This window comes from Entelurus aequoreus, linkage group LG17 (assembly GCF_033978785.1).
Source record: "Entelurus aequoreus isolate RoL-2023_Sb linkage group LG17, RoL_Eaeq_v1.1, whole genome shotgun sequence".
Taxonomy (NCBI): domain Eukaryota; kingdom Metazoa; phylum Chordata; class Actinopteri; order Syngnathiformes; family Syngnathidae; genus Entelurus; species Entelurus aequoreus.
In genome coordinates this window covers 8,784,703-8,810,157 of record NC_084747.1, presented here as the reverse complement: position 1 = coordinate 8,810,157, position 25,455 = coordinate 8,784,703, and the positions used below count along the sequence as shown (strand labels likewise).

Sequence of the window (25,455 nt, the reverse complement as noted above, 5' to 3'; positions counted from 1 at the left end):
TTATTTGTATATAATTTCAAATCTCAAAAATATATTTACAAATACGCGTTTGTTTATACAAATTATTTATTTATAAATCACATTTGTATATTTATTAATATATGGATATGTATTAATATCATATTGAAATATATAAGTTGATGTGAGACAATTCGACTTCCATACATGATCACTGTTACTCCCTCCGAGGTCTTAATCAAGGTTTTTCTCAGACATTTATTTCAGCCACGTCTTCTTCACGTTACCAACGATGCCAAATATAATGCCGTCAGAAGTAATAAAATAAGCAAACAGAACTTACAATTAGTCTGACATCCAAAAAAGAAAACACATAGATTTCACAAACATATCAGAAGTAATCATACCTCGTTGGCCTCATAAACTCCAGGGGAATAAAGTTTATTTTCAATCCGAGACTCCATTAACGTCTTCCACATCAAACACTTGTCGTCTCATGCTGCTTCCTTAATTCCCTCACATATTAATTGTCCCCCCAACAACGTGACCAAACCGGAAACAAAACATATATTCCCCACTCAATTGACATGGGTTTGTAAAAAAAAAAAAAAGAATTAACCCAGGGAAATATCTTTTTAATCACATTACGTGTACAATATGAACTTATCTTTATGCATTGTATTTATTTATTCTCACCAACTATGACATTATATATCAAATATACATGTTGCTTCTGTCAGCAGCTACACTGACATTGATGTGTCTCTGAGAACTGAACACATTTTTATAACTAATAACAAAATGTGTTTATACAGTAACCTGCCCACATGAGTCACATTACAGCAGGGGTGTCAAACTCATTTTAGCTCAGGGGCCGCATGGAGGAAAATCTATTTCCACGTGGGCAGGACTGGTAAAATCATGGCATGATAACATAAGAATACAAATATGAAAAAGTCAAAGAGTAAAAGTTGGCAGTTTGTTATGCAAACAGTTACCCAGCATCACTTATGTGTCAACGTCAGTTTTGATACATCTCAACTTTGCAGTGAAAAAGGGTGTAGTGCAGGTTTTTGAGCGTGCACAAACTTGACACATGAGGCCCCAGGTCCCTGGACTGAAGAAGGAGTAACCAAGCACTTGAAGCATCATCTATCTTACTGTTCAGGAAGGTTTCAGATACAGAGAAGACATGGGGTCATGAGTGGATAAGATTATGCTTCAAATAATCCAAGTTTGTATGAATACCTCAGATATTTGTGAAAGAAGCAGTAAGCAGGTCCTGGGTAGGGTGGATGTCACCACATATGAGCAACATACCACATATTAAACCGCTAATTGGTTATTTTCCCTTGTGTGTTCTTGTGTGTTTTACTGTGTCTGTATTATGTGGGAACTTTTTACAGCACACTGAACAACTAAATGGTTTTTCACCTGTGTGTGTTCGCAGGGTTCCAGTCAAATGGCTCTTAACAGAAAAGCTTTTGCCACAAACTGAACACTTATATGGTTTTTCACCTGTGTGTGTTCTCATGTGTTGAGTCAAAGTGTACTTAACAGAACAGCTTTTGCCACAAACTGAACAAATAAATGGTTTTTCACCTGTGTGTGTTCTCATGTGTCCAGTCAAATTGCTCCTAACACAAAAGCTTTTGTCACAAACTGAACACTTATACGGTTTTTCACCTGTGTGTGTTCTTATGTGGTCAATCAAAGTGCCCTTTTCAGAAAAGCTTTTGCCACAAACTGAACAACTAATGGTTTTTCACCTGTGTGTGTTCTCATGTGTCGAGTCAAATGGCTCTTAACAGAAAAGCTTTTGCCACAAACTGAACAGTTAAAAGGTTTTTCACCTGTGTGTGTTCTCATGTGTCGAGTCAAATTGCACTTAACAGAAAAGCTTTTGCCACAAACTGAACAATTAAATGTTTTTTCACCTGTGTGTATTCTCATGTGTTTAGTCAAATACTTCTGAACAGAAAAGCTTTTGTCACAAACTGAACACTTATATGGTGTTTCACCTGTGTGTGTTCCCATGTGGTCAATCAAAGTGCTCCTTTCACAAAAGCTTTTGCCACAAACTGAACAACTAAATGGTTTTTCACCTGTGTGTGTTCTCATGTGTTTAGTCAAAGAGCCATTTTGAGAAAACCTTTTGCCACAAACTGAACAATTAAATGGTTTTTCACCTGTGTGCGTTCTCATGTGTCGAGTCAAATAGCTATTTTGTGAAAGGTTTTTGCCACAAACTGAGCAGCTCAAACATGTTTTACCTCTCTTCTTTGTAGAGCATTCAGAGTGTTTGTTGTCAGTGTGAGTCCTCATATCACCTTCACAGTCTTTATCGCTGCTCAAAGGTTCTTCAACCTCGTCTTCAGCCTCACTATCTGATAGTGGAGCTAAGAGGTTGTCTACTTGTGGTTTCTCTTCATCTTCTTCAGTCTTCACAGAGAGAATACTCAGTGGAAACTTGGTGTAATCAGCTTCCTCTCGTCCTAGAAGACACTCTCCCTCCTGAGTGATGCAGAGTTCCTCCTCTTCCTTTTTAATGCAGGGTGGTTGTGGAGTCTCCTGCTTCAAAGTGGAGCTCCCCCCTAACTGAGGGGAAACTTCTTCTGGATTACCGATCAGCCGCTGGACGTCTGCAAGACACAAACAACAAAAACACACTTTCTTCTATGTACTGTATGTGTGTGTAGTAGGGTTGTACAGTATACTGCTACTAATAAACTATCGTGGTACTAATCGATTGAAATCGGTACTATACTACCTTTGAAAAGTACCGGTACCGTTCTTTCATCTGAATGCCGCTGTGAGGCGGTGACTACCTCCAGGGCCCATGTTGTGTCGGGGGTAACACTGGGTCCATAAATCTCCGCTCTTTGGTCAGAAGGACGAGGCCGTCGATTAGTTACAGCTTGCTCACTTTATGTATTATTTCCACAGGGCACAACCGGACATCCACCATGCTATTAACACTCCTGCACATGCTACCACTACCTGTCCTTACTCCCCCACTCACTTACTCACGTCACTCACCCCACATACTGCCACTCTTAAAGGTGCACACACACATACACTACTCTCACAACAGCTGCTTTAAAACACGCCTCGCCTAATGTGGTGATTAGTATTACCACCTTTGCTTCAGACTTAGGTCAACATTTAAATAATAAGCATTCAGATCTGCACAAGGAGTTTAAATAGTGACAGGTATAATGTAGTTGTTACACCTGTCCTGCTGCTCTCTCTTTACTCGCCCGCTCACTCACTGACGTCACTCAGACAACACGTTAACATTCTCACAAACACACATACTACTCTCATAAGTTAACCAGCTCCCCTGCTGTGCACATGTAGATACGTAGAACTTGATGCCAAATATTAGCGCAGTTAAAACTGCCCAATTAGCAGTCAACTAATGCAAGTGAAATGACTACATTTTGTAACAAATTCCTACCATTTGTGTTTTATCTTTAATAAATGTGTTTTACCTGCTACATGGCTTATCTGTGTAAATGTTTCCATAGTTTCGTTTTTAGTACTTAATTAATAATTGTATATATCTTAAAGCACAGACCAGGAGTGGCAACCATGAATCATGAAAAGTTGAATATAATGTCAGTAAAACCTTCTGTTCTATTCTAATCTATCCATCCATTTATCTTCTTCCGCTTATCCGAGGTCGGGTCGCAGGGGCAGCAGCCTAAGCAGGGAAGCCCAGACTTCCCTCTCCCCAGCCACTTCGTCCAGCTCCTCCCGGGGGATCCCGAGGTGTTCCCAGGCCAGCCGGGAGAGATAGTCTTCCCAACGTGTCCTGGGTCTTCCCTGTGGCCTTCCACCGGTCCGACATGCCTGAAACACCTCCCTAGGGAGGCGTTCGGGTGGAATCCTGACCAGAAGCCTGAACCACTTCATCTGGCTCCTCTCGATGTAGAGAAGCAGCGGCTTTACTTTGAGTTCCTCCCGGATGGCAGAGCTTCTCACCCTATCTCTAAGGGAGAGACCCGCCATGGAGGAAACTAAGTTCGGCCACTTGTATCTGTGATCTTGTCTTTTCGGTCATGACCATAGGTGAGGATGGGAACGTAGATCGACCGGTAAATTGAGAGCTTTGCCTTCCGGCTCAGCTCATTCTTCACCAAAACGGATCGATACAGCGTCCACATTACTGAAGACGCCGCACCGATCCGCCTGTTGATCTCACCATCCACTCTTCCCTCACTCGTGAACAAGACTCTGAGGTACTTGAACTCCTCCACTTGGGGCAAGATCTCCTCCTTAACCCGGAGTTGGCACTCCACCCTTTTCCGGGCGAGAACCATGGACTCTGACTTGGAGGTGCTGATTCCCATCCCAGTCGCTTCACACTCGGCTGCGAACCGATCCAGTGAGCACTGACGATCTTGGCCAGATGAAGCCATCAGGACCACATCATCTGCAAATAGCAGAGATCTAATCCTGCAGCCACCAAACCAGATACGCTCAACGCCCTGACTGCGCCTAGAAATTCTGTCTATAAAAGTTATGAACAGAATCTGTGACAAAGGGCAGCCTTAGCGGAGTCCAGCCCTCACTGGAAACGGGTCCGACTTACTGCTGGCAATGCGGACCAAGCTCTGACACTGATTATACAGGGAGCGGACTGCCACAATAAGACAGTCCGTTACCCCATACTCTCTGAGCACTGCCCACAGTGACCCCCAGGTCGAATGCCTTCTCCAAGTCCGCAAAGCACATTTAGACTGGTTGGGCAAACTCCCATGCACCCTCAAGGACCCTGCCGAGAGTATAGAGCTGGTCCACAGTTCCACGACCAGGACGAAAACCACACTGTTCCTCCTGAATCCGAGGTTCGACTATCCGGCGTAGCCTCCTCTCCAGTACACCTGAATAGACCTTACCGGGAAGGCTGAGGAGTGTGATCCCACGATAGTTGGAACACACCCTCCGGTTCCCCTTCTTAAAGAGAGGAACCACCACCTCGGTCTGCCAATCCAGAGGTACCGCCCCTGATGTCCACGCGATGTTGCAGAGTCTTGTCAACCAAGACAGCCCCACAGCATCCAGAGCCTTAAGGAACTCCGTGCGGATCTCATCCACCCCCGGGGCCTTGCCATCGAGGAGCTTTTTAATTACCTCGGCAACCTCAGCCCAAAAAATAGGAGAGCCCACCGCAGATTCCCCAGGCACTGCTTCCTCATAGGAAGACGTGCTGGTAGGATTGAGGAGGTCTTCGAAGTATTCCCTCCACTGATCCACAACATCCGCAGTCGAGGTCAGCAGAACACCACCCCCACCATAAACGGTGTTGAAATTGCACTGCTTCCTCTTCCTGAGGCGGCGGATGGTGGTCCAGAATCGCTTCGAAGCCGTCCGGAAGTCGTTTTCCATGGCTTCCCCGAACTTCTCTCATGTCCGAGTTTTTGCCTCCGCGACCGCGGAAGCCGCACACCGCTTGGCCTGTCGGTACTTGTCTGCTGCCTCCGGAGTCCTATGAGCCAAAAGAGCCCGATAGGACTCTTTCTTCAGCTTGACGCATCCCTCACAGCTGGTGTCCACGAGCGATTTCTAGGATTACCGCCACGACAGGCACCAACCACCTTGCGGCCACAGCTCCAATCGGCCGCCTCGACAATAGAGGTGCGGAACATCGTCCACTCGGACCCAATGTCCAGCGCCTCCCTCGTGACATGTTCAAAGTTCTTCCGGAGGTGGGAATTGAAACTCTCTCTGACAGGAGACTCCGCCAGGCGTTCCCAGAAAAACCCTCACAATGCGTTTGGGCCTGCCAGGTCTGTCTGGCATCCTCCCCCACCATCGCAGCCAACTCACCACCAGGTGGTGATCGGTAGAAAACGCCGCCCCTCTCTTCACCCGAGTGTCCAAAACATGAGACCGCAGATCCGATGACACAACTACAAAGTCGATCATGCAACTGCGGCCTAGGGTGTCCTGGTGCCAAGTGCACATATGGACACCCTTATATTTGAACATGGTGTCTGTTATTGACAATCTGTGACGAGCACAAAAGTCCAATAACAAAACACCACTCGGGTTCAGATCCCGGCGGCCATTCTTCCCAATCACGCCTCTCCAGGTTTCACTGTCGTTGCCAAAATGAGCGTTGAAGTCCCCCAGTAGAACGAGGGAATCACCTGGGGGAGCACTCTCCAGTACTCCCTCGAGTGAATCCAAAAAGGGTGGGTACTCTGAGCTGCCGTTTGGTGCTTAAGCGCAAACAACAATCAGGACCTGTCCCCCCACCCGAAGGCGGAGGGAAGCTACCCTCTCGTCCACTGGGTTGAAGTCCAACATGCAGGCTTTGAGCCGGGGGGCAACAAGAATTGCCACCCCAGCCCGTCGCCTCTCACTGCCGGCAACGCCAGAGTGGAAGAGAGTCCAGCCCCTCTCAAGAGAACTGGTTCCAGAGCCCTTGCTGTGCGTCTAAGTGCGTCCGACTATATCTAGCCGGAACTTTTCCACCTCACGCACGAGCTCAGGCTCCTTCCCCCCAGCGAGGTGACGTTCCACGTCCCAAGAGCTAGCTTATGTAGCCGAGGATCGGACCGCCAAGTGCCCTGCCTTCGGCTGCTGCCCAGCTCACACTGCACCCGACCTCTATGGCCCCTGCTATGGGTGGTGAGCCCATTGGAGGGGGGACCAACGTTGCCTCTTCGGGCTGTGCCCGGCCGGGCCCCATGGGGACAGGCCCAGCCACCAGGCACTCGCCATCGTGCCCCACCTCCGGGCCTGGCTCCAGAGGGGGGCCCCGGTGACCCCCGTCCAGGCGAGGGAAATCTGGGTCCTTTGTTTGTGTTCTTCATAGAGGTCTTCGAGCTGCTCTTTGTCTGATCCCTCACCTAGGACCAGTTTTCTTTGGGAGACCCTACCAGGGGCATAGAAGCCCCCGGACAACATAGCTCCTAGGATCATTGGGACACGCAAACTACTCTACCACGTTAAGGTGGCAGCTCAGAGAGGAGTATTCTAATCTAATCTTTGATTATAGCAGACTATATGTAATATGGAAAATTGTAAATTGTTCTTTGAGTGCAACAAGAAAAGCCCAATGTGTTTAATGCCTTTTAATTTATATTTTAAACTTGTAAAATTGTTCTTTGACTGTGAGTGTTTAATGTAGTGTAAGATTGTCTGTTAAAATAAAGCCAATATTGACATTTTTCATAGTTCCCTTTATTTGGGAAAGTATCTATACATTTAGTACATTTCGTAAACGACTATGAGCGTGCAGTGTACTTGCGGTAAAGTCTGTAAGAACATCCATGGCTTAAAGATCCACCAAGCGAGGAAGAAGTGCCTGTTGGGAGCAGAAGCAACACAACGCACAGGTGTTACACCTGGTGAGACGCAGGAGGTGCCAGGCCTGGAGTCATCCCATAGTGCCCAGAACCTCCATGTGTTGCAAACTAACCCCTCGAGCATCAAGTCTGAAAAGAGGCGGATCAAGTGGCCTGCAGCTAGCATGACCTCACTCTGGAAGCAATTCGATGACGATGTCGACCAAATTCTGGAGGCAATGGCGAAGGGAGAAGCCGACGGGAAGCTACAAGCTAGGGCTGGGCGATATGGCCTTTTTTTAATATCTCAATATTTTTAGGCCATATCGCGATACATGATATATATCTCGATATTTTGCCTTCGCCTTGAATGAACACTTGATACATATAATCACAGCAGTATGATGATGCTACTTTTTGTAGCAACGCTTTCGCCCCACACATGACAATTTACGGTTGTCTGTTCGACATCTTCCCACTTGAAGCCAAACCACCGCCAGACGATGGACCCCCTGCTGTTTTTCTTAGGTATTAATTCTTCCTTCATTTGTTACCAGATTCGCACCTTCTTTCTCTCGTATTACCACTCGCACCACAGCTAACGTTAGCCATGCTGCTACCTCTCTGCTCAGCGAGGGCGTATACGTATGTGACGTATGTAAGAAGGTGCGCTTGTTTAAGTCTCTGTGAGAAGAGACAAGAAAGAGTGAGAAGAGCCTGAAGTGTAATGCCTGCAGCTAAAAGCAACTGCGTGAGAACGTATACTCGAATATCACGATATAGTCATTTTATATATCGCACAGAGACAAACCCGCTATTTATCGAGTATATCGCCCAGCCCTACTACAACCTATGACAACAATCATTGTCGGCATCTCAGCTGAACGGTTCGGCGAGGGGGAGAAGAGAAGCTCCGGAACCACATACTCAAAGAACCACAGAGCTGTAAGGATCCACAACATTAGGCAGGAGATGAAAGCGCTGAAGTTCCAGTACAAGGCGGCAGGACATGAGGAACGCACTGGCCTGGCCCAGCTGATGTGCATCCTTCGGAAAAAGATCAGAATTCTCCGTGGGGCAGAGTGGCATTGGAGGCGGCGACGCCAAAGGTGGCACGTAAGCATGCTGCTTTCATCGCTAGGCCCTTCAAGTTCACGAAGGATTTGCTGGGACAGAAGCGCAGTGGCAAACTGGCCTCCTCGCAGGAAGACATAGATCAATATCTGAAGCAGACGTACAGTGACCCCGCAAGAGAACAGGAGTTGGCAGAGTGTAACAACCTCATAGACCCCCTGAACCAGAAGTACATTTGACATGTCGGTACTGCAGCTAAAGGAAGTCAGGGAAGTTGTCCGCAGAGCCAGGGCAAGCTCTGCACCGGGACTGAGTGGCATTTCATACAAAGTGTATAAGAACTGTTGCGTCTGTGAAAAATCCTGCAAGTGTTCTGGAGAAGGGGGAGGATCCCTGAGCAATGGCGAGTGGCGGAAGGGGTATGGATCCCAAAGGAGGAAAACTCCACTCAGCAAGAACAGTTCTGCTTAATCTCCCTGCTGTGTGTTAAGGCAAAGGTTTTCTTCAGCGCTGTTTCCAAACAACTGTGTACCTACCTGGCAAAGAACACCTACATCGGACACATCTGTCCAGAAAGGCGGCATTTCAGGAATGTCAGGATGAATGGAGCATACATACCGGTGTGGTGACGCAGCTCATTCGGGACGCTCGAGAGAACAAGGGCAACCTATCAGTACTGTGGCTTGACCTGGCAAATGCATTCGGCCCTATTCCGCACAAGCTCGTTCAACTCACTCTGATGAAACATCATGTACACAACAGGTGTAGAGACCTCATTGCTAATTACTACAGCAATTTCAGGTTGAGGGTCTCTTCCGGAGAAACAACATCCAGTTGGCACAAGGTGGAGATTAGTATCATCACAGGGTGTACTATCTCTGTGACACTGTTCTCACTAGCCACGAACATGCTCACCAAGTCTGCTGAGCCAGAGTGCAGAGGGCCCCGCACAAATTCCGGACAAAGGCAACCACCCATCAGGGCATTCATGGATGACCTCACAGTCACGACAGAATCAGTCCCAGGCTGCTGTTGGATTCTGAAGGGACTTGAAAAGTTGGTGGAGTGGGCCCGGATGCATTTCAAACCCGCCAAATCCAGATCAATGGTGCTGAAGAAGGGGAAAGTGGAGGACAAGTTCCGCTTTAACATCACAAGCACAGCCATCCCAACTATCTCAGAGAGGCTAGTCAAGAGCTTGGGCAATATTTTTGACTGCTCTCTGAGAGACACAACATCCATCCAGTCAACATGCGCAGAGTTGGATGGCTGGCTGAAATCTGTGGACAAGTCCGGCCTACCTGGGAAGTTTAAAGCCTGCATTTACCAGCATGGCATTCTTCCCAGAATCCTGTGGCCCCTCGTCTACTCGTTCCCCATCTCGACAGTTGAGATCCTAGAGCGGAGGGTCAGCAACCACCTCCAGAGATGGCTGGGACTACCAAAGAGCCTGAGTAGCATTGCACTTTTCGGGAACAGCAACAAACTGCAGTTGCCCTTCAAATCCTTAGAGGAGGAATTTAAGGTAACTCGAGCCAGAGAAGTGGTACAGTAGAGGGACGCAAGTGATCCGAAGGTGGCCAAATGAGGGATCCAAGTGAGGACTGGCAGGAAATGGAGCGCAGAGGAAGCAGCTCAAGAGGCAGATGCAAGGCTGCGACAGAGGAGCCTGGTTGGAGTAGTCCAACCAGGCGTGGCGAAGTTGGGAGAGTGGCCGTGCCAGCAATCTGAGGGTTACTGGTTCAATCCCCACCTTCTACCATCCTAGTCACGTCCGTTGTGTCCTTGAGCAAGACACTTCATCCTTGCTCCTGATGGGCCTGGTTAGCGCCGTGCATGGCAGCTCCCGCCATCAGTGTGTGAATGGGTGAATGTGGAAATTGTGTCAAAGCGCTCTGAGTTCCTTAAAAAGGTAGAATTGACTCCCAAAATGCAACACGTAACGACACAGGAAGTCCTTCATACTGACAGCCATCAGACTGTATAATGCATATGTTCCTTCTTGACTGTACTTAAATGTAGAATATATGTATAATATATTTATATTATTCACATGTGAATAATGCTGTATAGTATTTATTGTCTATTGTGAGCAAACTGTAGTGCTGAATTTCCCCCAGAGATCAATAAAGTACTTTCTATTCTATTCTCTTCTAACGAGGAAATACAATTAAAAAATGCTCAAAATCAAATCCTGGCTCAACAACATCCCTTTGGGGAGTTTCAAAATGGCGGCGCGTGTACATGCAGCGACCACTCTCTCTCCTGATAATGCGGTGTTTTCTTGTTTTACGTGTGTTTTTTCGTCTCGTGTGTGTAAGTGTTCGTCGCGTTTATCTGCCCCACGGCAAACATACAGCCGTGAGGGACTGCTCGCCATAGGCAGCACCGGAGTTAAGGACTTAAACCCGGCGGACGTCGAGGTGCTACGAAGCCTCGGATTACTCCGGCGGCCCACCACAACACCGACCCCCACAGCTGCTCCGTGCCCGCAGAGGAGGCGCCGCAAGCGGTGTGCGAGAAGGCGGAAGCGCGGCAAGCGCGGAGGTATCCGAGCCAGGCTAGCGGCTAGCCCAAACAAGCCGGCTATTCCATCCATCCTCCTAGCCAACGTACGCTCCCTGGACAACAAACGGGACCACATACAGCTCATCCGATCCACACAGAAGACGGTGAGAGAGTGTTGTGCTTTTGTGTTCACTGAAACGTGGCTCCACGACGGCATCCCGGACTCCGCCATCCAGCTCGACCAGCTAACATGCTATCGGGCAGACAGGGCCCTCACTGCAGGAGGTAAGACCCGCGGTGGCGGGGTCTGTGTTTACATCAGTGATGCATGGTGTAAGGACACTGTTGTTACACAGAAGCACTGCTCAGCCCTGGTGGAGTTCATGTTTTTAAAGTGTCGGCCTTTCCACCTACCGAGGGAGTTTACAGCCATTCTACTAGCTGCTGTTTATATTCCCCCCTGCTCTAACAACAAGGACAGAGACAGGGCACTATCTGAACTGAACTGTGCCATCACCGAACACCAGACAGCCCATCCAGACGGCTTCCTCATCGTGGCTGGTGATTTCAACCAGGCTAACCTCAAGTCAGTGTGTCCACAGCTACATCAACACATTGACTTTCCTACAAGAGGTAATAACACACTGGACATGGTCTTCACCACTCAGAGAGGAGCTTACAAGGCGTCACCCCTCCCCCACCTGGGTGCTTCTGACCACCTCACTGTCATGCTAATGCCAGCATACAGGCCGAGGGCTAAAGTCACCAGACCAGTTCAGAAGCAAGTGAGGGTGTGGCCAGTGGATGCCTCCTCTGCTCTGCAGGACTGTTTTGACACCACAGACTGGGACATTTTCAAGCAGGCAGCCACCTACAACCACCACATCGACATACAGGAATATACAGAGACTGTCACTGCATACATCACTAAATGCATCGATGATGTCACAGAGACCAGGACCATCACGGTACGGGAAAATCAGAAACCATGGCTGAAGGGGGAAGTCCATAGGTTGCTGAGAGCCCGGAACGCTGCCTTCAGAGCAGGAGATGAGGCTGGCCTGAGAACAGCCAGGGCCAACCTGAACCGTGGCATCATAGATGCTAAGAGGCAGTACGGCAGCAGGATAGCCCACCGCTTCAGTGACAGCAGAGACACCAGGAGCCTGTGGCGGGGGATCCAGACCATCACGGACTATAAACCCCGACCACAGACCTGTGACAGTGACACCGCTCTGCTGAACAGACTGAACGAGTTCTTTGGACGCTTTGAGGCACAAAACAGCACGCCTGCACGGAAGACTCCACCCCCTCCGGATGACCAGGTGCTGTCCCTGTCTTCGGCCAGCGTGAGGCGTTCCCTCTCCAGAGTCAACGCACGCAAAGCTGGAGGCCCGGACAACATACCTGGTCGTGTGCTGAGAGACTGTGCAGCGGAGCTCACAGATGTCTTCACGGACATCTTCAACACCTCCCTGAGCCAAGCTGCTGTTCCCACGTGCCTCAAAGCCACCACCATCATCCCGGTTCCCAAGAAGGCTTCCCCATCCAGCTACAACGATTACCGTCCCGTTGCACTGACGCCCATCATCACGAAGTGCTTCGAACGGCTAGTCTTGCAGCACATCAAGTCCATCCTCCCCCCCACCCTGGACCCCTACCAGTTTGCATATCGGGCCAACAGATCGACCGATGATGCAATCTCCACAGCCCTCCACTCAGCTCTCACCCACCTGGACACTAAAGACTCCTACGCCAGGATGCTGTTCATAGACTTCAGTTCAGCATTTAACACCATCATCCCACAGCAGCTGATTCACAAACTGGACCGGCTGGGGCTGAACACGTCGCTGTGCAACTGGCTGCTGGACTTCCTGACTGGGAGACCACAGGCAGTCCGGGTCGGCAGGTACACATCCAGCACCATCATCATGAACACAGGGGCCCCTCAAGGATGTGTGCTGAGCCCCCTTCTCTTCACCCTGCTGACCCACGACTGCACGCCGAAGCACAGCACCAACCTCTTCGTCAAGTTTGCGGACGACACAACTGTGGTAGGTCTCATCCACAATAACGATGAGACCAGCTACAGAGACGAGGTGAGCCAACTGGCCACATGGTGCGGTGACAACAATCTCTCTCTCAATGTAGAGAAAACAAAGGAGATTGTTGTGGACTTCAGGAGAGCGCACACCCAGCACCCTCCTCTGACCATCAACGATGCGGTGGTGGAGAGAGTGAGCAGCACCAAATTCCTGGGTGTGCACATCACAGATGACCTCTCCTGGAAAACCAACATTGCATCACTGGCCAAGAGGGCTCAACAGCGCCTCTACTTCCTCCGCAAACTGCGAAGAGCAAAAGCCTCAGCCTCCATCATGCACTCCTTCTACCGGGGCGTCATCGAGAGCATCCTGACCAGCTGCATAACTGTGTGGTACGGAGGCTGCACGGCGTCCTGCCGCAGGACGCTGCAGCGCACAGTTAGGGCAGCTGAGAAGATCGTCGGTGCCCCCCTCCCCTCCCTCCAGGACATTTACAACACACGCCTGTCACGCAAAGCACTCCGCGTGGCAGGCGACATCACACACCCCTCACACGGCTTCTTCAGACTGCTGCCATCCGGCAGACGACTGAGAAGCCTCCGAGCTCGAAGCTGTAGGCTGAGAGACAGCTTCATCCATCAGGCTGTCAGGAAGCTGAACTCTCTCCCGGCCCCCCCCCCCTTCTCACTCTGCCCTGCAATCTGAACTGAACTGTGAACTGAGACACTACACCCCACCCCCCCCCCACTCACCCACACACACACACACACACACACACACACACACACACACACACACACACACACACACCATCTATCACTTAGCCACTTTACTCCGGACTCAAAATGCTGCTAACTGTTTTAACTGTTTACACTGTTTACATTGCACTCCCATCTGAATACTTGAATACTTACGTTGCAATACTGTATATACAATAGATAGATATTATAGATATTCTGGTAATATCTTCTTCCCCTGTATATTTTTCCCCCCCTCATGCGACTGTTTAAATTGTTGTCTTTTTTATTCTTCTTTTACACTTTATATTTATAGACACCGTGGATGTGAGAGGAACGTAATTTCGTCCACCTGTATGTCCTGTACAAACAGTTGTTTGACAATAAAGCTGACTTTGACTTTGACTTTGACTTTAATATTTATTTCACTAGCTGCTACAGTGTTTACAAAATGGAGGATGACTTAGAGATAGTGGCTGTTATGGCCACTCTAAAATCAATCCAATAACTTGATGGACTCGATGAATAAGTTCGCTTAGTAATGCTCGCTAAATATTTTATTTGTGGTATTTGCCAAAAAATAGGAAAGAGAAACTCTTCTGTTTTGATTAAAAGACTCAGACAGCGACCAAACAACTAGGCTAATCTGCAAAACACGCTGCTAACGAGTCGTTGCTAGCAACTTGTACACGTCCATTCTTTTCTGTTACTTGACGACACGACAAACTGTACAGATACTTTGTTAAATATGACAAAATACTCACCTCACCTCAAAACCACGCCATGATGAAAATAAAAACACACCAAAGGAGCCTAACAGAGTGGTTGTCCAAAGGCACCGTCTATGATAAGCAGTCCTGCGGACAGCCAGAAATTACATGGAAGAACTTTGATACAACTTTTGATAGTTTGATGGATCGCCTGTACGCATTTCTGTCACCTCTACTGCGCCTGATGCAAAATAAGTCCATTTACCTTCCCCCCAAGAAGAGTTACATTTTCTCCAGCTGTGGTTCATTACCACAAACACTTTTCAGATGACAATTTCATGGACTGCAACATTTGCACTACTCTCAACAAAACAGGCACATCGATTGCGTTTTAAAGAATGTTTTGTTTGTGTTACAATCAGCACTTTTATTGATATTGTTTGGTACTTGTTTATTTTACTCCGTAGTAATGTAGTCAGCACGCTCACCTCTGAACGGAAACTGGAGGGACTAAACCAAGTGGGTTACACTCGTGAAAATGATAACTTTGTTATTTATCCCACCGTGGACACGAGGATAGCTCACTTCGCTGCTTTGCATGCTGTGGAGGGACGTTAGCCGCCCGTTTGTTATCAAGGACGCAACGTTGCACAGCTAGAATGTGTCATCAACATGCATTATCACAATATAAAAAGTTAAAGTACCAATGATTGTCACACACACACACTAGGTGTGGCGAAATGATTCGCTGCATTTGACCCATCACCCTTGATCACCCCCTGGGAGGTGAGGGGAGCAGTGGGCAGCAGTGGTGGCCGCGCCGGGGAATCATTTTTGGTGATTTAACCCCCAATTCCAACCCTTGATGCTGAGTGCCAAGCAGGGAGGTAATGGCTCCCATTTTTATAGTCTTTGGTATTACTCGACCGGGGTTTGAACTCACAACCTAGCGATCTCAGGGCGGACACTCTAACCACTAGGCCACTGAGTAGCTATATGACGATATAATTAAAAGATCTATCGTTCATATTGTATCATATCTTTTAGTATATCATATATTGTCTCTATTGCGTTGGTTAATCAGTTGATTCAAAAATCTCACGATCAAAAGTCAGTAAGGAGAGTGGTCATTTGCTGTTTGTTTTAGCTTTAAAATCTGTTTTAAATGTGATTTTTGGAATGTTAATGGTTATTTCTCATGCATCATTTGTTGAGGCTCATTATGTTACTCATTGATTTATTTTACTCATTTATTTAGGTGTTATTTATTTTGTTACAAAATGCTATTTCATTTAAATATCCGTGTCACACACTCGTGAAAGTTGTCTTTTCAAATTTGGGACTTTGTTTAATTTCACATTTTTTTAACATAAACTATCTGTTATTAAAACATGTCATACCATACAACCACCAAAGGAATTCAATACAACATTTTTAGAAAAACAAGAAGAACTAGAAAGAAATACAAATACACACCGGAGCTCTTGTAAAATGAAAAGAGCACAGCTCCCTCCCCCCTTTCTCAGCACATTCTACAGAGGCACTATAGAGAGCTTACTGACCAACTGCATCTCTGTCTGGACTGGAGCATGCAGTGCCTCAGACTGGAAGTCTCTGCAGAGAGTGGTGAGGACGGCAGAAAAGATCATCAGGACTCCTCTTCCTTCTATCCAGGAGATGGCAAAAAGCCGCTGCCTGACCAGGGCTCAGAAAATCTGCAGAGACTCCTCCCACCCCCACCAAGGACTGTTTTCACTGCTGAACTATAGAAAGAGGTTCCGCAGCCTCCGTAGCAGAACCTCCAGGTTCTGTAACAACTTCTTCCCTCAGGCCGTAAGACTCTTGAATGCATCATAATTATCCCCTCAATTCCCCCCAAAAATGGATTAACTCGCTGGAATAAAAAGACAATATAACATACATCCACAAACCTGGATGCATATGCAAAAGTGCAATATATTTATCCGTACAGTAATCAATTTATTTATATCTGCACCTTATTGCTCTTTTATCCTACACTACCATGAGCTAATGCAACGAAATTGTGTTCTTATCTGTACTGCAAAGTTCAAATTTGAATGACAATAAAAGGAAGTCTAAGTCTAAGTCTATATATGTCTATACACCTTGTGTGGTGTTTGGGTCTGTGGGACCTGTTTTAATTTTTTATTTAAAAAAAAAATGATACAATTAATTATTTTTTCAAACTGAGACTCATTGATTTTGGCTCATTTTCTGTGAAGAACATATATCAGAATGCATATTTAATGACCACACACCATACACCCCACCTACACATTTCTATATTACATATATAGAAGTGTGAAAATTGATGTTCTGTGTACCACACACACACACACACACACACACACACACACACACACACACACACACACACACACACACACACACACACACACACACACACACACACACACACACAGCAGGCCTAGACAGGAGGAGGACAGAGTTAGGTACACAGAACATCAGAGGGTCAAATGTGCGAGAAAATGAGAGCAGACAGTGTTGACAAACAATGTTGCAACCTTGTGTGGGAACCGCAGGTGCAGAAACGCAAAAGAAGAATCCCTGTGGGATGCAGAAACTGGCAGAGAAATTTTCCGTGCAACGTTCATATTGTTGTTACTCAGCCAGCGTTTGTGGGTCTGATGGACCCGTTGCATTTTGTGGCTTTTAATGTCTCACATAAGGCTGAAACGACGCGTCGACGTAGTCGACGTCATCGGTTACGTAAATACATTGACGCCGTTTTTGTGCGTCGACGCGTCGCATATTTACGCCATATTTGGCGGAGCGCAAAGCAGACGGTGCGAGCGAGGGGGAAAAAGCACGCCAAAAGTCGTCAAAAGTGTGGGAGTATTTCATTACACGGCCTAATAATGTTGTTGTATGCACACTGTGTCGAGCGGAAATGGCCTATCATAGCAGCACAACGGCTATGAACGAACATTTGAAAAGAAAACCATCAACCAGTCAATCGTCCGCGTGAGCATACGTTGTCATCATTACACAAACACTGAATGTGTCATTTGTATCTGCTAGGGGTGTAACGGTACGTGTTTTGTATTGAACCGTTTCGGTACGGGGCTTTCGGTTCAGTACGGGGGTGTACCGAACGAGTTTCTAAGCTAAAGCTAAAGTCTTAACAAGCTGCTTTGCTCCTTCTGCCTCTGTCTCAGCACGCAGCATTGTCCCACCCACACAACCATCTGATTGGTACACAGAAAGCGCTATCAGCCAATCAGCAGTGCGTATTCAGAGCGTTAGCAGCCAATCAGCAGTGCGTATTCAGAGCGCATGTAGTCAGCGCTTCAGCGTCGAGCAGATAGGTGTTTAGCAGGTGAGCATCAGGCAGCGGACTCTCCCCAAATGATAATAAACACCTCCCAGTCAACTACTAGTAACATCACTATGAGCCCGTTGACCTTCTAGAAATATAAACTGCAGCTCAGCTCACTCGCAGTCCTGGCTTGAGGTGAAGGCTAATTACCTCTCAGTTCCAGCCACATCGACCCCTTCTGAGCGCCTATTTTCAGCTGCTGGGAATATTGTATACAAGAAAAGAAGCAGCCTCACCCAGAGCATGTAGACATGCTAACCTTTCTTCATTACAACTGTTAGTCACTCACTGGAATGAGTAGAATTGGTTATTGTGTACTGTGTTGGACTGGATGTTTATTTTGCACATTTTAAAAGCAATACTTAAAGGGAAACTTCGGTTTTTTTCAACCTGGGCCCTGTTTTCATAATTTTTTCTGTATATGTGAGTGCTGGATAAAACATTTTTTGAGGTCGCGCCAGTATTGAGCAGGGCAGGCAGCCTCCAGCCCAGCTAACGCTCGTACACAGGGCAACTGGCTCTCGTCAAAATTCGGCCTATAAACATGCATTTTTTTCACACTGACAGGCTCAGATAGTTACAATGAGTGTCCGACAACATACTAGAAAGGAGAAATTAACGTATGTCTCTACCTTTAGCTGGAGATCGCTGTTTGTTGTGAGCTGTGTCCAAATCTCACCACGCTACAAATCTCGTTCCGAAATCTCGCGATAACTCGCGACAAAACACCGGTGGAAAAACAGTTACCTGACTGAGGTGAAGAGAGACGACCGAAGTGATTTTGTATTGGACTAAGTTACCGAAGACTGTTAGTTTAGTTTTATAGAAAAGGATAAAAGTAAAACAATGGTTCGTGAGTGCGCATTTCCAAACTGTGGCAACAAAATGTTGCGCTACTCTTCGCGCAGCTTTCATAGACTACCTTACTTCAACACGGACACACTGAAGTTATGGCTAGCTGTGCTACAAATGGATGCCGACACTCCTGTTGATGTACTGCGCCGTGCCGACCACAGGGTCTGCAGTGATCACTTTGATCGGGATGACTACTGCCAGTCAAAGAAGAGACCAAATCCGAAGCACCTTTACCTAAAGAAAAGTGCAGTCCCAAGATGGGAGACACCAGCTGCATGCAGAGTGCAGGTAATGTTACGTTATTAGCTAATATGTTGTGTTGATGTGATATCAGTATACACGAATGATAGTAGCAAATATAAGCACTGTATTAGCACCTTTACTAGCAAATAGCATGTGTAAACTTTCAACTAGTGTAAAAATCAGACAAAGGATGCTCATACGTAGCTGACAGCATCTATAATTGACCTAGTTTGTAATTTCAAACACTGTGCATATACTTTATCAATGAGTTGAATGTGTGATCGCTGTTTTGATGTTTTTCTTAGTTTGTAAATTCAGCTACAGCACCGCTTATAAGCATTTAGTTTACGGATGAGCAGTGGTCTTTTTCACAATCCAGCATTCTCAAAACACTACATCCAATATATAAACAATATATATATATATATATATATATATGGGTGTCAGGCGCAATACAATATCTTTTAGATCAAAATGTAGCTCAGTTACAATGGGTGGTATAGCTACTACTTTGCGGATATTTTTTTCTGATTATTGCCTTTGTTTGATTCTTTTGATATGATAGGATGGCATGACCTAAACCCATATTTTTTCCCCAAAAAATCGACTGAGCCTAATGGCCTATGAATAGAGACTTATCCCCTCTTTTCTGCGTTTCACATTCATATTAGAATAAAGTAATCAGAATCTGAAAAGTGATATTCACAAATTGATATCTGAGTAATATTTTTTCTAAAGTGTGTGTGTGTGTGCATGGTGTAAAAATGTAATATTTATACTAACCAATTACATAACATAAGACTGTTTTTATATCTACCTTTGCACATGAGGCACTGGTGACAACTAATACATTAGGAAACATCATAGAGATCAGCTTATTAGTGGCGCTGAAGTGTAGCTCAATGACTGTGTAATGTTTTAGACTACACACTTATACTTTATGGCTATTCTGATTTTGAGAACAGGGAAACAATTGTATATGTTGTAAACTTATAAACTGTAATAGAAGAAATATAATTATGAGTTGTACAATAATAATGTTCTTACTTGGCTGTGAATAAAACAATTTTAGGAGGCTGATGGTGGTGATTCTCCACAAGCAACAGAATTTGCTGCAGTCCCACAATCCACTCCTGTCAAAACGCAACACAGAGCAGACGAAGATCCATCTCAATCAAGAGGTCCTAATCTCTCATCTTGCTCAGCTGGCAATCTTGGATCATAATGCCAACATTGGCAGACCACAGGAAACAACAACAGAAGGTAAAGATGTGATATATTACTGGGAATGTCTGTGGATTGTTTATGTGTAGTCTATGTTGTTATTGCTCACTGCCTAGGAAAATATTTTGTGCAGTCAATATTTTCTGAGGAACATAGTGGCATTTGGAGGGGTTAGAACTAAACTAGTATTGTGTGTAACTGTATTTTCTGGTATAAAAAACATTCACCTAAAACTACCTGAAAAATGAATATGCAACAATGACATGGTACACTACAATTTATGTTTTTTTCTTTTTGCCTTAGGAGAATGCCGGTACAGGTTTTCCTTCTCTAAACAAAGCGCACAGTGGGTTGCAAAGCCCATCTATGAACGGACCAAGCAAACCTTCCGTACCAACCTCATGGAGAGAGTCCTGAAGAGAAGGGATGACCACACTGTTGTTTATACAGAGCCTTTGCCCTGTCGCAAACCACGCCGAAGATTACTGCACAACATAGCTCCTGTTCCGAGGCCTGAAAAGGCAGACTTACTTGCACGGCACAGTTCACGGTTCAAACCATACTAAAGCTGACAAAAAATAATGTATAGAACATTATTGGTGTGTGTGGGGGTGTGGTTGTGGGGGTGTTGGTTTGTGGTTTAAAATAAAGAGATAGAAACACAGCTGTGCTATTGTTATTACTTTATTGTAAAAGATTGAATCTTACAGTGATATGTACGTGTACAGAAATATTTACAGTATATTGAAGATGTCCTCTGCCTCGTTGAAGCCAGTGTAAGTGCCGGTGGGAGAGGGGTACTTGCTTCTTATAGCCATAACTATACATCTAGGCAACACTCTCCTATTGCCACGACCTAGACGCTCTCCTCTGAGCGCCCACTCCAGCACCACACGGTAAGCCACTAGTCTGCATTGGCTGGAGAAGAGGAAAGAATCAAGTTTATTTGTGAAAAGTATGATGACTAAATACATACTGTAACAGTTATGAAGACTAAATACATACAGTTCTGAAGACTAAATACATACAGTTCTGAAGACTAAATACATACAGTTATGAAGACTAAATACATACAGTTATGAAGACTAAATACATACTGTAACAGTTATGAAGACTAAATACATAGTTATGAAGACTAAATACATACTGTAACAGTTATGAAGACTAAATACATACAGTTATGAAGACTAAATACATACTGTAACAGTTATGAAGACTAAATACATACAGTTATGAAGACTAAATACATACAGTTATGAAGACTAAATACATACAGTTATGAAGACTAAATACATACTGTAACAGTTGTAATGACTAAATACATACTGTAACAGTAATTACTCATACCAGAGACCTTTCTCAGTAAATAAATTACACAAAGCTAAATATGTCACGTATACTCACTCAATAGACAGCTGGCCGTTTTCTCCCTGTGGTCTTGGCCGCCTCTTCCAGTTGATTTTGGGAACATGGAAGAAGGTCTCTAGCACTGCCCTGTTGATCAAGGAGGGGAAATCCTCTGATGACGTTACACAGCGTTGTGTACCGTCCACTGGGTAATCCCCAAACACAGCTGGCTGCAAAAGGTCCCATTCCCTGCAACAGAGGCATTCCTCCTCTGTAGGCAAAGGTACACAGCACCCACAGGAACACCACCAGTTTCCAGTGTTTCGCAGCCTTGCAGCAGCTGGTTCCGTGCCCTCTGCCTGTTGCCCAACTCCGTCTCTCCTCGTCCGTTCTTCAATTTCTTGAAGCTCTTCATCTGTGTACTCCGGCTCAAATAGATACGGCCGGCCATCAAAATCAAATGCAATTTCATCCACGTCGTCCACATCAGGCAAAAATTCAGCCATGACAGACAAACAAACAAACTTTTCTATAAAACTAAAATAACAGTCTTCGGTAATCCAACAGAAAATCACTTCAGTCATCTCTCTTCACCTCAGTCAGGTAACTGTTTTTCCACCGGTGTTTTGTCGCGAGTTATCGCGAGATTTCGGAACGAGATTTGTAGCGTGGTGAGATTTGGACACAGCTCACAACAAACAGCGATCTCCAGCTAAAGGTAGAGACATACGTTAATTTCTCCTTTCTAGTATGTTGTCGGACACTCATTGTAACTATCTGAGCCTGTCAGTGTGAAAAAAATGCATGTTTATAGGCCGAATTTTGACGAGAGCCAGTTGCCCTGTGTACGAGCGTTAGCTGGGCTGGAGGCTGCCTGCCCTGCTCAATACTGGCGCGACCTCAAAAAATGTTTTATCCAGCACTCACATATACAGAAAAAATTATGAAAACAGGGCCCAGGTTGAAAAAAACCGAAGTTTCCCTTTAATGTTTACAGTGCTCCAGAATATTTAGATTAGCACTTTTTTGTATTGGATGTTTATCCAATTATTATAATTTATTATATGCACATTTTAGCAAATAAGCAACACTTTCACTTTTGTTGAAATGTTTACACTGTTGTTACAGAATATTTCGTTTTGCACTTTTTTGTATTGGATGTTTATCTTTATTTTTGCACATTTTAAAGCAAAATAAGCAATACTTCTACTTTTGAAATGCTTATACTATTGCAGAATATTAAGATTTGCACTGGATGTTTACTTTTATATTTGCACATTAAAATCAAATAAGGTACTTTTAATTTTGTTAAATGTTAAAAGTTTTAAATGTTTACATTGTTACAGAATATTTTGTCACGTTGTTGTCAATGTTGACTGACTGGCCATACTTTTTTTTTTTTTGTAAATAAAAGCCATGGCTTTTGAAAAAAACTGGCCTACATTTATTTTTTCATCTTCATTTTAAATAAAAAAAATAATCGGTGAAAGGAAAAATAATCTATAGATTAATCGAAAAAAATAATCTATACTGATATAGATTAATCGATAGAAAAATAATCGTTAGCTGCAGCCTTAGTCTCACAATCAAACACTTTTATGTTAAAATACTGAACAGATGTTTATTGGGATAAGGTAAACATCTGTTCAGTATTTTGTTTGATTGTGAGGCATTAAAAGCCACAAAATGCAACGGGTCCATCAGACCCACAGACGCTGGCTGAGTAACACCAATATGAACATTACACAAGGGTTAAAGGGGCTCAGATGTTTGTAACTTGCTCTCAGTTACACTTTTCAAACATGCATTTTTTATTTGCTTGTTCTTTCTTACCTCCAATCCTCTGCGCGTTGATGTAGACATGTGGTCCAGTCTTCTCTTCACATCTCTTACTCTTCCCCAACATCTCTTCTTTCACATCATTATTTTCTTTACACAAGCGCTTGTTCTGCTCTTCCACTTTCTTCATTTGACTTTTGCATTCTTTCATCTCCTCTGATGTGAACTCCACTGCCTTCTTCAAGCTAACAATCATGGCGGCTCTTTCTTTACATTCTTCAACATATTCGGCTAATTTCTCATCAACGCTCTTTTCAGGGCTTACGATAGTCTCCAAAATTACGTTGTTGGAAACTTTAACTCGCTCAACTTTATCTCCATCTTTCGTCTTTATCTCCGTTGGTGATTTGCTGGAAGTTGGTGGCGCTGATTCTCTTTCATGTTCTCTTTTAGCGGACGTCGCCATCTTAGCATAGCAGTAGTCGTCCATCTTCTATCACGTCTTCAATCTTCACTTCAGGTAACACTCCACCGCTGCAAACTCAACCTGCGTTCCGTGGTCTTCAAAAAGACGAATCGTTGAGAATATATATGGCGGGTGGATCGTAGAAACGTCTTTCGGACGCCGCAGTCGCCCAGTCCGCCATCTTGTTGCCCGCCAAAGTAGTCCGTCCGTTTGCGCATGCGCCAAAATCAGCACATTCCGCTTCCTACTTTACGGCAGTATTTTTCAAAATATAAGCATTTTAATACATTTTTTTAAAACAACCGAGTGCCTATGTTACATACCTTTGTAAATAAAATATTATTTTATTTGGTGTGCTGTAATTATTTCGTCATTCTATTTGCACTACAACGGGGGTGTCCAAACTTTTTCCACCAAGGACCGCATACTGAAAAATCAAATCATGCAAAGGTTATTTTATATTTTTATTTTGTAAAATATAAAATGCTAAAAAAAAACACATATACTTTGTGTCTAAAGACAATAATTTATGTCTGTTTTGTGGGCAACGAAACGGATTATTAGTTATTGGTCTCAAAATATGGTTTATTATTCAACTTTCTGTATGAATACTCCAAAGTTCTTATTATTCTTTTTCTTCAGCTTTTGGAGCGCTCTACCTTCCACATTTTTCATCCGATTCAAACCGTTCCTACTTCAAACTGTCCCACACAGCAAAAAGACTCCACGGCGGATCCACCGCGGAGGTATCGCGCTTTCCGGAACGGACCCGTATCGGCGTCCACTTGCTCTCAGGAACGGATCCGCCACGGAGGCGGGTCGCGGACCCACCGTGGCTCCGAGCTGGATCCGCTCCGCATCCATGATCAAAACCTAACCTCCGCGGTGGGTGCGCCACAGACCAGCAACTGACTCATAAAAACCCTGGCTCATCTGGCCCGGGTCCATTTTGGACCCGTTTATCTCATTTACAAAATCCCTTCTGTTCTTGCTGTAGGATAAAATAGGAAACTAACACTATCACTATAGGCCCTACTACAGCAATATAGGCTTCAATATGCATTGCCTTGTATCTTTAAACTAACAATATTGTCAATAGGCAGAGAGAGAAAATGGTCAATTCACTCTATAAAGTAAATATATAACATATAAATATATATACAAATAGTAAATATAGTAAATATAAATATTTCATCTATTAGGCTACAACTTCAACGAAATGCTGCTCCGTGCACAGCTAACATATCAGAAAATGAATAACTGGTGAATGGCAAGAAGTTCAATAAAAGGTTAATTGTTTATTGATACATTTCTATTCCTCCTGATCTGTCTGTGGAGGCGGGACTCCACCAGGACCAATCCTATTGTTCACGTGCTACTAAATTGTGTGCCATCTCATGTGTATCGTGTGCTGCTATGACAATAAACTTCCATGAATCCTGTTAAACACCAGCAAGTTAGTAATATGGTTTCACATAAAAATGTTGGTGAAACTGCTCATTTCTATCTAGCGATAGGTGTGTTTATACAGTAACCTGCTCACATAAGTCAGATTACAGCAGGGGTGTCAAACTCATTTTAGCTCAGGGGCCGCATGGAGGAACATCTATTTCCACGTGGGTGGGACGGGTAAAATCATGGCATGATAACTTAAAAATACAACATGACAAAGTCAAAGAGTAAAAGTTGGCAGTTTGTTATGCAAACAGTTACCCAGCATCACTTATGCGTCAACGTCACTTTTGATACATCTCAACTTTGCAGTGAAAAAGGGTGTAGTGCAGGTTTTTGAGCGTGGGCAAACTTGACACATGAGGCCCCAGGTCCCTGGACTGAAGAAGGAGTAA

General features: G+C 45.0%; 2 protein-coding genes across 5 annotated transcripts in view; both read right to left on the bottom strand.

Annotated features, from left to right (window-relative positions):
- The window catches only part of LOC133632280 (zinc finger protein 135-like), a 73,398-nt gene that overhangs the window by 32,058 nt on the left and 15,885 nt on the right, over positions 1 to 25,455 (bottom strand). The window lies entirely within an intron of this gene.
- LOC133632295 (uncharacterized) lies at positions 20,216 to 23,810 on the bottom strand. 4 transcript variants are annotated; one of them, XM_062024650.1, is made up of 3 exons: positions 23,197 to 23,810; positions 21,421 to 22,075; positions 20,216 to 20,934 (listed from the first exon to the last, which is right to left on the bottom strand). In XM_062024650.1, exons 2-3 carry the CDS (start codon positions 21,945 to 21,947, stop codon positions 20,751 to 20,753), a joined length of 711 nt encoding a protein of 236 aa, XP_061880634.1. In that variant the 5' UTR covers positions 21,948 to 22,075; positions 23,197 to 23,810; the 3' UTR covers positions 20,216 to 20,750. The 4 variants fall into 3 exon arrangements, 3 of the variants coding, with proteins under 3 accessions (XP_061880634.1, XP_061880635.1, XP_061880633.1); XM_062024651.1 differs by having other exon boundaries at positions 21,421 to 21,791; XM_062024649.1 differs by lacking the exon at positions 23,197 to 23,810 and having other exon boundaries at positions 21,421 to 22,354.

Excerpts from the sequence above, each read along its gene's own strand:
- LOC133632295 (XM_062024650.1), bottom strand. The coding sequence starts at position 21,947 with ATGACTGAAGTGATTTTCTGTTGGATTACCGAAGACTGTTATTTTAGT. Across the intron at positions 20,935-21,420 it reads AACGGCCAGCTGTCTATTGA|CCAATGCAGACTAGTGGCTT; the intron begins GTGAGTATACGT and ends CCTCTTCTCCAG.